Below are 15646 nucleotides of genomic sequence, written 5' to 3' on the forward strand. Positions count from 1 at the left end.
TACATTTAAAATGTCATTTGAAAACATTTTGAAAAAATAGCAGTCCTTACCACCTATCACAATCATAATCATTTCAGGCTGACATTTCTCAGGGTTTGCCCGATGTACCGCTCTCTTCTCACTCTAATTTTCTCGCCAGGTAATTCTGGTCACATTTATGAAAATGCCAATGATCACATCTAGCCCTACTAAATGCAGCTCTCTCCAAGCCAGAGCTCCACATCTTTGTAGATACCAATCTTCTAGATATCTATATCTACAATTAGTTGTCCCCTAGATTCGTGGTCGGCAAACTGCGGCTCATGAGCCACATGCGGCTCTTTGGCTCCTTGAGTGTGGCTCTTCCACAAAATACTATGGCCTGGGCAAGTCTATTTTGAAGAAGTGGCATTAGAAGAAGTTTAAGTTTAAAAAATTTGGCTCTCAAAAGAAATTCAATCCTTGTCCTATTGATATTTGGCTCTGTTGACTAATGAGTTTGCAGACCACTGCCATAGATGGATATGTGACATCATATCTAAAATAGAACTCGTCACCTCTTCCTCTTCTGGTACTCCCTTTCCATATTCCACATCTCAACCACTGGCCCCACCATCAACCTGGTTATCAAAGTTGGAATCTTCCCTATCATCCCATTTCCTTCAGTACTGTCAAATGACTTCAATCAACAAATTCTACTGGTCTGACCTAGATCTTTCTCAACTCTATTCTCTTCTGTCCCTTTCCATTGCCCCATTTAAGTCCTAATCATCACACACTTAGGTGACTAACAACCATCTTTAGAAATATTCTCCTGCCCCCTTCTATCCACTCTGCATGCTGCAGCCCATGTAATGTTTTTGAAATATAAATCAAATCATGGCACTTTTCTGCTTAAAACATGGTAATGGCTCCCTACACCTTCAGATAAAAATCAAAGTTTCTTGGTATGGTATGTTAGGTTCTGCAAATTTTCACCCAGCCTTCCATTCCAGCACCATTTCTTTTTTCTACACCTACATGCACACTGACCCCAGATACCAACCTATATGCAGGTCCAGCCTGTGTCTGGCCTCTTTTCATTTGCACATACTGTTTCTGCAATTTGCTATGTCCATTTATTCCTGGCCTATCCTCCTACTCATCTTTCAGTATTTGCTTCCTCCAGGAAGCCTTCAATACCAACCGTACTTTTTGCTCCCCTGACACCCTGCATGTATGAATCTATGTTGTATACATTTGTCTGTCCATGTCACCTAGGAAAACTGTGCTCCTTGGGGATATGTAGGATCAGCTCCCCAGGCCTAACTAAATATGCAGAGGAATATTATGTGACAAATGTGATATTTTAAATCAGTAAATTAGTCTACAAATGATATGACAACAACAGGATACAAAAGAGTTAAATCCATACCTTATGCAGTAACCCCAAGTAAATTCCAAGTTGATCAAACATTTACATTTTAAATAAGAAATGAAAGTATTAGAGGAATTCTTTGATAACTCTGAGCAAGGAAAACCTTCTTAACTTGGATATAAAACTCAGAAGCTATAAAAGAAAGTGTTCAGGCAAGAGTTAACCTAGCAGGTCTTAGATTGCTCTCCTTAAGTCCTGCTTGTATGGTTGACCCTTGGCTGGCATCTGGAAACCTGGGTTTTGGGAGAGTTCTCAACATTCCCTAACTGTTAAGAGTGGTTTATGGTACCTGAACTGTATTTTATGCTGAACCCCTGCTTTCTTTCTGAGAGTCTGAAATGTTAGTATGCACTAGGCCACATGTGTCAAACACAAGGCCCGCGGGCCAAATCCAGCCCGTCAGGCCTTGCAATGTGGCCCGCACCGCGCTGTCATCACTGCACTCCGCTGTCAGTTTATGACATTGTCAGTTTATGACTGTTCAGTAAACCATTCGGCCCGCGATTTAGGCTGGATTTTAGATTTTGGCCCCTTCTCTGATTGAGTTCGACACCCCTACGACTAGGCAGAGGGTGTCTACGTGAACAACCCACAATGAAAACCCTAGGTACTGAGTGTTGTCACAACTTGTTGCTCAGGTAATTAAGTGTATCCTGCAAGACCACTGGAAGAGGACTCTGGAAACTCATGCCTGGTTCCCCTTAGACTTCACCCCATGTGACTTTTCCTTTTGCTACAAATAACTCATACTTGTGAATACATGCTGAGTCCTATGAGTTCTCCTAGTGAATCACTGAACCTGGGGATTAGGGGTCCAACATATAATTTTGGGGGAGTAAACACAAACATTCAGTCTATAACAATATCTGTTTATACTTGCTGAAATTTCCATCATAGACATACATTATCTATTTAAAAAAATTTAAAGTAAATGCTTATTGAATAAATGCCCTTTCTAGACAGAATATTCTTATTATAACTTGGTTGCTGCTGATTTCCCATTCATTCACTCTATTGACATTAGTATATTCATTCAACAAACACTAAGGCCTTACTATAAATAAGGAATCACTGGACAAAATGATGAGGAGACAGAGAAGAATCAATCAGACCATCAAACCTCAGATGGTAGGTAGGGGAAGGTGTGGGTAAGGGGAAGAGATCAATCAAAGGACTTGTATGCATGCATATAAACCTAACCAAAGGACACAGACACCAGGGTGGTGAGGGCATGAGTGGGGGGTTGGGCAGTAACGGGGGGGAGATAAGGACACATATATAATACCTTATTAATAAAAAATATTTAAAAAGAAGAAAATAAACTAGAGATGTAGGCAGGCCAGGAGACTCAGGTGTCAGAAGCTACAGGGAGAGGTGTCTAGAAGCATGATGGGTCTAGATACCCTAACTGAGACTTCTGCTGAAAACACCTAAAAATGCTGAATAAAACAGAAACCTTTTTTTTTAATAAAATGCACTAATGAGCTGGCTAGGGAGGAATAAATACTCAGAAGCCAAGCACTTACTACAAACAGGAATGCACAGAGCAAGAGAAGCACATTGGCTTTTACCTTTCAAAAGAGTGGGAGAGTGAAGAGTGGGACAATGAGTTGTGAAGTGAGTGGCTGCTGAAGATTTGTAGGCAAGCAGTAAATGTCCTGCTTCTGAACTTGGATGGTAATGTAGGGGGTGGTCCAGCTGGACCCCTGTTCCAGGAGGTGGGGGAGTGGGGAGAAAAACTGAGTACATCCAAAGGCTGGGCAGGAGAAGACAGTGAGGAAAGAGATGAAAAGAAGAGGGCCAAGTCTCGCAGAAGACAGGAAGGGAAGAGATTTAGTAGTATGATTAGACCCTCAATTAGCCAAGATTACTGTTTATTCAAGAAGAAAATGTCCTGGCTATAAAGAAAATAGAGAACTAAGACATACTTCACTACCAAGGCTACATCTAGGCTAAAAATCAGCTGTGTGTGTGTGTGTGTGTGTGTGTGTGTGTGTGTATGCAATGTTACTTTTTATTTCAATTCCCACCTGAAAAATAAACTATTTAGTTTTATCTACTAATTCTGTAATTGGCCTAAAAAGTAAGAACCCACTACATTTCAGTCTGATTTGAAATCTCAAAACAATTTGTAAAAATGTCCCCATTTTTGAACTAAAAAGTGAAGTCACACGGAAAAGTACCCTGTGTTCTTTATTCTCTATTTGTGGGATCACTTATCTCTCATTCGAATGATCAAAAAAGATGCACTCCTCATAACACACTTTAGAAAGTTTTATGTGATTAGTTTTACAAGCAATCACAAGTGGGGTAGATCAAGAGAAGACAAAAGATAGAAATGGTACAGTACTTAAGCCATATGACAGGGTTTGATGTGGCTTACCAATGCTAGGCCAAAATAAATAAACAGCAAAGACTATGAAAACCCAAGGCAGCAGTAACTACCACCTACAAATGCAGATGGGCCCTAGTCTCAAAGATGTTGATGTTTCAAAGATGTACTATCAATCTCTGGATACACTCAAAAAGCACTATGCCACTAGTCATGGAAGGCTGCTAGTCTCCACAGAATAGGTCTTGTAAGCCAGCTGCTTCTCTCTAGAAATCAGAGCCAGAGAGGAGTCTTCTCTCCTATGCCAATTCTACTGCTCATACTAAGGTCAATTTCACACACACACCCCAAAAAACTTTGCAACTATATGACTGCTCATAGAATAACAACAAGTAGGAAATAGTGTGATGCCAAGAGCTTAATCTAGAATGGCACAGAAAAGTGTTAAGTGCAGAAACACAAACTCAATGAGCTGTGTTACCCCTAAAAGCAGTAGGCCTGTGTAGGATCAAAGTGGATATTTAAAAAAATGAAAAACTATTTCTGAAGGATTGTTTATTATATATTACTGCTGCTCATGTTTCACATTTATAGTTAAAATGTTTTCTGGATTTAATACTCTGAAATTTAAGACTTTCAATCAACCCTTTATTGAGGTACAGCCAATAATACATATTAGGAGGCTAATATGTAAATCGACCGAATGGCAGAATGACCAGTCACTATGACACACATTGACCACCAGGGGGCAGATGCTCAATGCAGGACCTGCCCCCGGTGGTCAATGCGCTCCCACAGGGGGGGCGCTGATCGGCCAGAAGCTGGGCTCACGGCTGGTAAGCACAATGGTGATGGCAGGAGCCTCTCCCGCCTCCACAGCAGCGCTAAGGATGTCCCACGGGGAGCAGGCCTTAAGTCGTCAGTTTGACATCTCCAAGGGCTACTGGACTGTGAGAGGGTGCAGGCTGGCCGGAGGGACTCCCCCGCAGCCGAGTGCATGAATTTCATGCACTGGGCCTCTAGTTTGTTAATAAAAATACTTATCTTTAGCTATATAGAATCTTTCTTTTAAAGAGCTTCGAGTATCTCACATATGATCATAATTACTTTTGGGGCCCTAGCCAATGTGGCTCAGTTGGTTGAGCATCATTCTGTGTACTTAGAGGTTGCTTGTCAGGGAACATGCCCAGGTTGTAGGCTCGATCCCTGTTTGGGGGTGTGCAGGAGGTAGCTGATCAACGTTTCACTCTTACATCTTTTTTAATAAGTGTGTTGGGGAAATGTACCCTCTGGGGAAATGGTTTGCTAATAACAGAACAGCTGACATTTACTGGACACTTACTGCATGCCAGGCACGGTTGTAAGCATTTTACAGACAAGAACACTAAAGCACATAAATATTATGTGACTTTCAATGTCACCAAGTATGTAAATGACTGAGCCAAATTCAGACACAGGCTGTTAGACTCCATGGCATGTGTTCAGAACCACATACCAAAAGGGCTCTGCAGACAGGTCACCTCACTGGGCCTCTCTCATCAGTAGCTGCTGAGAGCCTGGCAGCCGGGTCTCAGGTTCCATTTCTTCTAGCTCTACACTTCCTTTATATGAGTCTCCATCCCATGAGTTCAGTCATAAATTCAAGCCCTGTACCTAAACAAAATTCAAGAAATTCCATGCATGCCTATAGCTGTAAAGATCAATTTAAGTGACTTTATTAATGCTAATTAAAGTACATTTTATTCTACTCATTCTACAATTAGCTAAAACTACTTTTTAAAATTTCTAGAATATGATTGAGAGCCATGCACTTTATACCATGACCCAGACATATCAATACATATACAGAGATAGCTGTCAGAAACATTTCAAGAAACCATATTTATCCATATTATGTATTATGCTACTAGTGTTTTCTCTTCTATTCCATTTAAAATGCTGGTTTCAATCTAGTAAATTATCTTCATAATTCAATAATAGATTGGGATTCACAGTGGTTTTTTTTTTTTTTTTAAAAAAACAAAACAAAACTCATCCAATATTTATATTACCTGTGACTGAGTAAAAATGAGCAAACAATCCTATATAAGAAAAGCCTAATATGCAAAATGTCCCCTCAGGCAGTTATTCAACCAGGAGTTTGATTGGGAGACTGGGAGTTTGACGGCTCACAATGATGTGCACTGACCACCAGGAGGCAGCAACCAACTTCCCATGGCGCCTGGGCAGGGAGCTAAAACCTCTCACCAGCTACCTGGGGGCGGGGGTAATGGGGACAGAAGTGTGGTGAGAATGTGGGGTATCTGCTGAGCTCACTCTAACTCCGTCTGCTACCCTTCCCTGGAATGCCAGGGCTCGCACATCAGGGGGGACACCCCCCCGCACCCCCCCACCCCCACCCTGTGCGCCACCCCTGCACTCAGGTGTTGGGTCCCAGCGGGGAGCCCACCCTGCATGCACACAGCCTTTTCCGGGTGAGCCAGGCTGCAGGCACCAGGACCACAGGGGCCAGTCGGGCTCCCTGTGTGTTTGCACAGGAGCTGGTCTGTGAAGCCAGCCAGGAGCACATTTCCTACCCAGTTTCCAAGCAGCGCTGCTGGACAGCCCAGAGGCCCACACTGCGTCCTGGCCTGCGGCATCTAGCCACACTCACCACAAATACACGTGGGGGCTCAGGCACAGTGACAGGTGGAGGGAGGTTCAGGGGGAGGGGGGTCCGGGGGCCCAGGGGCTGCCCAGGGCCCAGAGGTCAGCAGGAATCTGCCCTTCCACACCAGACGCTCGTGCTTCAATCGTCGGCCAGGCCTAGGACCACACCCATGCACTAATTTCATGCACCGGGCCTCTAGTAAATCAATAAGGAGAAACTCTGGCATTGAACATACCACCTCAACAATCAGACTTTAATTTTTCTGTAGCACTATCAGGCTCTGTTCCTACATACCCAATTTCTGCTCCTACCATTGAAAAAAATTACCATAGTATCAGAAGCATTGCCACATGTCTTATCATACAAACTTACCCAGAACTAGTATCGAGTTACAATGCATCTTAAAAAGCAAAGCCAGAATAAAGCAAGAAAATACATTCTTTAGCTGCAATAGAAAATGTTATCTAAACAATTTTCACGTCTTACTGGATTGACATAATAGAAAAACAATCAAGTTAATGGTTTGGGGTTGATTCTGGGTGGTTAAGCTGCTCAAGTTAAATTAAAAGTTTAAATCCCAACATGAGTACACTGGGTGGTGAAAATACCAATGGGGCAGGAGGCAAGAGAGCCAAAGGAGTGGTCTGAAAGAAAAAAGCCCACTCAGACACTACTCAACCCACGGCTGGATTTGGAACCCACCTTTCTTGGCCTCCAGATACTATTGCATGCATACAACAGCAAGTTTACTTCTGACTTCAAATACCAATAAAAGTCACTAAGATAATCTGCAGCTGATTGAACAGTTTCAATGATATCAACAAAGTGATATTTTTTCAAGCAGGGCCTTTTGTATTGTTCAATGCAATCAGGCTTAGATTACGCTTCCAGGAAATCCCTTTTTGGCAAACTCTCGCATTCCCCACTGTGGCAGTTTGGAAACTTTCCTTTCCCTCCTGTCTCAGAGGAACAATTGTCCCTTCTTTCCAAAACTGCCCTACAAACTGGGCTTAATCCCATCCCCCTCTTCCTTCCCCAGGATACAGCTCAAGAAAGGATCCCTTCTCTCTGTTGCCTTAAAAAGATGTGCCCACAAATATATTCATTCACCTCTCTCAGACTCTAAGGAAAACACCTTCCCTCTGCTGCTACCATTACTTTTTATAAAACTACCTATTCTCTATTTTCATTTATTTATTTTTAAATTTTTATTTTTTATTTATTTCAGAGAGGAAGGTAGAGGGAGATAGAAACTTCAATGAGAGAGAATCATCAATCAGCTGCCTCCTGCATGCCCCATTCTGGGATCAAGCTGGAAACCTGGGCATGTGCCTTGACCAGGAATCGAACCATGACCTCCTGGTTCATAAGTTGATGATCAATTACTAAGCCATGCCAGCTGGGCCATACTCTCTCTTTAAACCCCTACAAACTGTCTTCTGTATCCTCCACTCAGATTATTTTCCTGGATTCAAAAAAGTCCAACAAATGTATGCCAGACACTGTACTAGGCACTGGAGATACAAAGAAAGAAAGGTCCCAATCTCAAGCAGTCCAGTTAAGGAATCTGGTCCCCAGAGAGCTTGCAATCATAAAATCTGAAGGACTCTTCCTGATTCTCTCCTCTCCTTGACCCTCCACATCACCTCACATCCATGATCATCATCTTAAACTTCACTCTGTCTTTGACTCTTTGCAGCTTGTAGGGAGTGAAGGTTGGAAAGGAGCCAGCAAAGTGAATGTGAATGGTTAGAGAGATGAGAGAAGAACCTGCAGGGTGGGTTATCTAGATCAGCGGTCGCTTTAATCTTTCAGAACTCACAAACCACCAGTGGTCCGTGGACCACTGGTTGGCGATCACTGGTCTAGTTAAAAATTTTCAGATGGGCAGTGAAATGAGAAACAATACTGAGAATCTGCATACAGATGCCATCTTCAGACCAATGTCCTAGTCCAGCACTGTGGACCTCTTGCTTGGCCCTCTGACTTCCCTTCCTGACTTCAGGAGCTCTCTTCTCTATTTATTCTTCATGACGTTGTATTTGGTTCTAATATTTATCTGAAAACATTCAGTGGTCTCTGCTACTTCCCAAAGTACAAACTCCTTACTCTACCAAAGATATCCACTAGATGACCTCAGATTTTCCCCTCTTCCCCACACTCCAGCCAAACTTCACTTGCTACTCTCAAACACTTTGCAACACTTCTAGCTTTCCCTCTACTACATCAAGAGTCAGGGTATCACCTCTGCTTTAAATTCTACTTCTCCCACCATCCTCACCCACTGAAAGTGATAACCATCCTTCAAGGCCCAACCCCAATGCCTATCAATTCCATGCAGTCTTTTTCAATCTGGATTGGATGTGCTGTCTTCATCCTGAAACTTCTCAATGGACTTCCTCTGCATTTCTCTTACTGCATCAAATGTACACTGTACTATAGTGAGGCCATACATGCTTGTCATATCACTTCTGTCACATCCCTGAATGGTACTAGGTATCAATCATCCTGTAGTACATTCATCCTCACCTGCCATCATTGCTCCCCAACACTACCCATAACAGTACTTTGAAATGAACTCGATTTGTGAAACAGTTACACAAGTTGACTTGAATAGCAGGGTCTGATATTCCAAAAGTCATGTCATGTCTGTTTTTATCTGTACTTTGTATTATTTTGGTGTCCAATCTAACTTTTTAAAAATGACTTTTAGTGGTTAGAACTCAGGGGAATTAATTTCCCAAAATTTTGAATGAGCAATTCAGTTCACATTTGAAATAATAAGAATTTGTATACTGGGTAGAAGTAAATAATAATACAGCGTTTATACAGTTCACATTTTTCTCCAGTTTGTCACTTTATTAACTTCCTAAAGGAAGAAGTAGATTCCTGGAACAAATTTTTAAAAAGGCAAAATATCACTCTGTGAACCATTCCAATAACAGCAACATCCAGAAATTCATCCAATTTGTTTCCCTATAATAGATTTCCCCTTCATTTTCTATTAAACCCAAGATTAATTAAAAAAAATCCATCATTATACAACTCCCATGCAGAAGTCATCATGCTGAGATTAGAGAGAAATAAAAAAGGCTGATCCCTGCCTTGATAAGCTCACAGTATAGCAGGGAGGACAGGCAATTACTACATAATTATTATATAAGGCAAACTGAGATTAAGTGCTGTGATAGAAAGACCTGCCAAGTTTAACAAGTGAGATAGTGAGATTAATTCCCATCAGGTGAATGCACATGACTTGGAAAAAGGACCTGCGATTGAGTAAGATGTTGGAGGGTGGGCATTAAAGAGACAAGAGGACTGCAGAAGAAGAGGACAGAAAACGAAAGGCTCCAAGTCCAGAAAGTTCTATGTATGCCAGAAAAGTATAGTGTGGTCCTATGTGGTTGGAGTGTAGGTGTAAGCCATGGGAAGTCACTGAGAAGTTTGTATTGTGGAGTGTTGAACACAGAGTGACATGATCAAAACTGGCAGCATTGCCAGGCCAGAGTGGCTCAGTGATTGAGCACCAGGCTATGAGCAAGGAGGCCATGGTTCGATTCCCGATCAGGACACATGCCCAAGTTGCAGGCTTGATCCCCAGTGTGGGGCAGCCAATCAATTATTCTCTCTCATCACTGATGTTTTTATCTCTTTCTCCCTCTCCCTTCCTCTCTGAAATCAATAATAAAAATATGTTGTTGTTTTTTAAAAAACTGGCAGCATTGTAGAAGATAAATTGAAAGGAGAAGAAACTAAAAGAAGGAAAGCCCGTTGGGAAGCATGACATAAATTAGGAAGCATATGTAGAAATGGATAAAAAATATTTGAGAGTTACTAATAAGTAGAATCTATTGGGATTTGGAACTGATGTGGGTATGAGAAGCAAGACGGGGGAGGAATAGAAGAGTTGACTTCAAGTTCTCGAACCTGAACAACTGAGAATCATCCAAATTGAGGGACATGTAGGATCAAAAGCAGGTTTGGCAAACTGCAAAGAGGATAGAGAGGTAACGAGCTTGTGATCCTCATGAACTTCCAAAGGAAGATGCTTGAGAGTTAGGCTTATTAGATTCACTCAAGGCCAATGTCAGGGCTAGATTTAGAAATCACCCATACAGCTTTGGCAGCTTAAGCTATGAGATACTAAATGAAACCATTAAGGCAAAGAAAGTAACATGAGAAGAGGGCTGACAGGAGACCACTAATGATATTTTTACTTTTAAGGAAAAGACAGAAGCAGTGGGTACTGGGAAGGAGTAGTCAAGATGGTAGAGAAACACAAAAACCAAAACTTGCAAGAGGGTGGTCAAAATGGTTGAATACCTGGGGGAGAGAAAACAGAATTAAGACTGAAGTGAGGCACTATATTTGGCCAGTAAAAGGCCACGAGTTCCAAGAAGGTACCTCCAATAAAGCTGGATACTGGAATGGGTTGGAGGAATGAATGAACTAGAAATACAGACTATTCTTTCCAGAAGACTAAATTGAAGTGAGAGATGGGACAGTAGTTTAGGGGAAAGCTGGCCCAATACTTGACATTTGAAGAGGAGTAAACCCTAAAAGAGGCAGAATATGCCAGAAAAAGTGGGTGAATAATAGAGCAGGATCTTATAGATGGGCCAGGGCCTCAGTTTGTTCAAACTTATGTGAGCCATTCTTTAAATTTCTGATAATTTAGGGCCAGATATGTAAAACCCAGAACACTTTCCCTAACTTAATTTTCATGGATTAGACTTACATTCTCACCTTCATAATAATTTCAAATATGCGGTCCCATAAACTTTTGTTTTTATTAAGGTATTATATGTGTACATAACTTACCAATCCCCACCACCATAAACATTTTTATCCTAATAGTTAAAAATATTTAATATTGAAATATCTTTTAAATCACATATTTAATAAAAAACTGAGAAAAGGCTGAAAATGTATTGAATTCTATGATATCACTGAATTTGTTTTAAGCATTACAGTTGAATCTATAATCAAAACATGACTCATGATGAGAACTTCATATCCTTCTAGATTTCTACAGTCTTTGTGTAATTGTCCTTTTTATCAACCATGAATTTCCTTTGACTGCAACAACTGCTGATGAAATCTGGGAAGAGAGAAGCCTTTTTCTCATTAGAAAAAAAAAATCTGATACTTTTATGCAAATAAATCAATTAACTAAAAGCCATAGGAAGAAGAGCTACATTACAAAGTAGTTCTTCTATTTAATGATTTCTTTCATTACATTCAGTCTAGCTGACAACATATTGATCACATATGTGTGTGTGTGTGTGTGTATTTCATTTTTAAAGAATTATTTCCTTGTTTACCCCTTAGAAGTTGTTTGCCTCCAAGTCTGTTTAGCACTAAGCAAGAGGAGAGAGGTAAGAATATGCAAGCAAATAATGACGAAAGAAAGAAAGAAAGAAAGAAAGAAAGAAAGAAAGAAAGAAAGAAAGAAAGAAAGAAAGAAAGAAAGAAGACCAAGGCAGAATATAAAATTGTTTTAAGAGCAAGATGCATGGGAAGCTTTATTTCAGTCATGTGTCAAAACAAAATTAGATTATTCAGTTTAGTGAATAGAAAGGAAAAGTTCCAAGTACACACATCCTGAATCTTGTTTTAGACAAAGTCATAGATTATAAGTAAACACACAAGTCTATCCTGCCAAATATACACTAAATGCTATCAAATGACATAAAAAGTGCCACTCCTTAAAAATAAAGTCTGCACTGAACTACTGTCTGTGTCCATGGGGTATGCATATCGTTCTTTAGCTAATCACGTCACCTTCCTTATCCAGTCATCCCCACAGGGGACAACTGCAATTATGTCAACTTCAAAATTTTTTTTAATTAAAAAAAAAAGAGCCTGCCTTATTCAGCAACTGCCTGCATTACCTGTACAATGTATCTGAATTTTAGAAGTGGGTTTGCTTAAATGACATGTAGTCTCAGAGGACTTGTTCCCTTTTATAACTGGTGCCACCAAAGCCTGACATTGCATCCATTCTTAGCTCCCAAGTTGAGGAAAAATACCTTTGGGACGTGACTTCATAGTGTGGCATATCACATGGCCACCATGGCCCACTTCACAGCTTCATGCCTGTTACAGAGGGCTGGCCAAGACCCAGAGCATGCTCAGGGATGGGAGAGAGCATAAATTGCTCCAGGTCAAGCTCCCAGGCTCACTCGGAGTTCTAATCCACTTCCAGGCCAGAAATGCAATCACTTGGGATGAACCATCCCACATAGGCCGTCTACCTCCGGGAATGGTTCAATCCTGTTTAAGAAATACCCTCACATACACATAACATGGGAAAATGCAGCACAGACAGTATATGAAAGAGGTGACACCCGAGAACCCTGGAATTTACCAGACTATGGGCCAGAGGAAAGGCGTATCTCGTGAGAATCTCAAACATATCTCTTCTGCTGTGGCCTTCTTGCTTCAATGCGAACCTTAGATTTCTCATGTCCTAAGGGGCAGGAAATTTGACATATCAGAGTTCAAATAAAGCCATATTTGTTAGCTAAAAATCTTGTATTCAACTAAGGAGTAGAAGATTCACTTACCTGAAAGGGTAATTTATCTAGATTACTAAGAAAATTGCTTTGTATAATATTTTGGAATATCTAGTTTAAGAACCCCAGAAAATATTCCCATTGTAATCATGAATGTAAAATCAAAGCAACTAGTGCTAAAGAGAAGACAGAGCTAAAATTCATTTTACAAAAAAAAAACCAAAAAACCACACACACAAAAAAAACGCATCAAACCTTGCCTTGCATATCATCTACTGTGTCTGTCTACTTTAACTGGTTTCTGGGATATTTTTAAATGTAAAACTGTATTTTATTCATAGAACTTTTCAAATGTATGTTTGCTATCAAATTATAATCTCAAAATTGTCAAACATGTCATTTAAATACAGAAGCTCTTTCCCTCACTCTTTGTTTTTAAAGTCTTATTTTTAAAAATTAGGAAATGATTGGCATTTTAAACCCTCTTACAAGTAATGTGATACATTTTGCTATACGATTTTACTTTTATAGAGTTCTATATAACCACAGAGTTCTATATTGCCCCATATTAGGAGTGACTATACTTCCAGGAACTAAAAATTAATGATTAAACCATATTTTAAAGATAGCTTCTATTACATATCTCTTTAAAACCTTCCTTTAAATCAAATCTAAACAGAATAAGCTCCCGTAAGTATCAATTTATATTATACAGAAAAATAACATTCTATCTTATTTTTAAAGCTCGAGTTTTTAGGTTGTCTCATAAATCAATCATGACACTAAGAATATTCTATTGTATCCTACATGCACTATCAACCAGAAAAAGGCACTATGCTGGACTCTGGGGATACATATACGCATGAGTGAGATAGATCCAGTCCCTGCCCTTTTGGATGTCACCAGCTTCATGTTTTTCAAAGAGTTTTTAATTTATTATCTCAAGAGCACTTTTAAAGCTTCCTAAGTCTTCAACGTGAAGGACCAGCAAAGTCCTTGCCTTATATAATCCAACATGTGGATGACAGAAAAGGAAGTATAAAGAACCAGACTCTAAGACCTCTAATGAATGACCCACGATAGATTATTCTGTGTTCAGATAGCATCTACTGGGCCTTGGCAGCTCCAGGATACTGTACTTTCTTTTTTAAAAACATGTAACTGAATAAAATCCAAAAACTGATTCACAACATATTTCAAGAAAATGGCAATATTAGTTGTTGGCTCATGATGCCAAACACTAGTCAAGCAGAAGGAGAACAACTCATTTCAATAAGATGGTATGCTTTTAAAGAGTATGCCACGTGATGCAAGTATATCATAAGAAGTCTCAGGGCTCAAAGAGCTGCGAGGAACTTTCTTCCTAACAGCCTTGGATTAGATGATAATTGGGCAGCATCATTCTCTTAACCACTCAGCAAGAAATTAGACCATTTCTGGATAAATATTTATTCTGATCTATCAGTGATTCCAGCAACTACTTTCAATGTGCCAAAGCAAAAGTGATTCAAGTGACTTATTTTTCCCATCTGATGCAGATGTAATTAAAGGACAGGAAGAATTACTACCTCATCTTGCCAACTAGAAAATTGAAGTGGAAAAGGCAAATGACTAACAGAAGGCAGATCACCACATTTGTAAGAGAAATATGGGCATATACTGTTAAGTTCCATTTGGTCTCCTTTAGAGTCTGCCTCATTAGGGAAGCACACCTGGGAAAGAGCCTTGTGGCATAAGAATGTGGTAGTTTGACCCTCGGCCTCTTTAACAACTGGGTCACATGGGGATGCAATAAACCTCATTATAATAAATGAGTGGAAGTAAACACATCCCTTTTGCAACAACACAGAATGGCTGATCTATTGAGGTGTCATTTATAGAACGTATTTCTAAAGAAATAACACCATCACTGCTGACTTCAAAATAGCACATTGTCTTTAAACTGAGTAAATGAGAATGAGGTGTGCAACAAGACAGAAGGCTTTTTGGTGATATGGTTTGGCTTTGTTTTTTTGTTTTGTTTTTGTTTTTGTTAACAGGGGCTATACAACCTGGGTGGTCATAATTCACATATTCAGAGCCATCTTTGCTTCTGTTGCTAAACAACATCCATTGGGACATATATCTTTTGAAAGCTGCTACATGCAAACAGAAATCCCCATGTTCAGAGCTGGTAAAACCAAATATGTAGGGGTTGTGACAACTTGCTTCAGTAGAGAAACACAGTTGTATGATGGTTACTGACTACAGATGTCATCTGGCCTATGAGAGGCTGGAGGGTGAGTTTTTATCCCACTGCTGTAGATCCCCTTTAATAGCTTCAGGTCTTACTACGAAAATGGAACTTTATTCTCATGGCATTGGTGTTTCCTGGAAGATAACTGAGTTAAAGTTTGTGCCACAACTCTGGTCTTGGCCACTGTCTTTGAGCTTAATTCTAATTCCAAGAAATATAGGGTATGCCCCTCAAAATGTGTACATACTACTTTAACATCTGATACCTCATTTAATAAATTGAATATTAATAAACATTGACTTTATAATCGTTCAAAGTATATGTGTAACACTTGAGAATTATGCCTGGTGAAGTGTTCCAGCCTTTTTTTTTTTTTTTTTTTACAATAAACAGTCAAAGGGTAAGAATGTACTTTCTCTTATTAATTTTGGGTGATTAATAGTTAATACAAGTTTTTCCTATTGATAAGGCAACAAATAGGATTTATTAAAAACTCTATTAGAATAAAAGTTAT

General features: G+C 39.9%; 1 protein-coding gene across 2 annotated transcripts in view; it reads right to left on the reverse strand.

The window, feature by feature from the left end:
- MTM1 (myotubularin 1) overlaps positions 1-15646 on the reverse strand; it is a 105831-nt gene that overhangs the window by 40539 nt on the left and 49646 nt on the right. For both annotated transcript variants that reach the window (XM_084871207.1, XM_084871206.1), the window contains exon 6: positions 12749-12850. In XM_084871207.1, the coding sequence (XP_084727333.1) occupies positions 12749-12850 (102 nt within the window). The remainder of the gene's footprint in view (positions 1-12748; positions 12851-15646) is intronic.

Source organism: Pipistrellus hanaki (genome assembly GCF_964339955.1).
Source record: "Pipistrellus hanaki genome assembly, chromosome: X".
Lineage (NCBI taxonomy): Eukaryota > Metazoa > Chordata > Mammalia > Chiroptera > Vespertilionidae > Pipistrellus > Pipistrellus hanaki.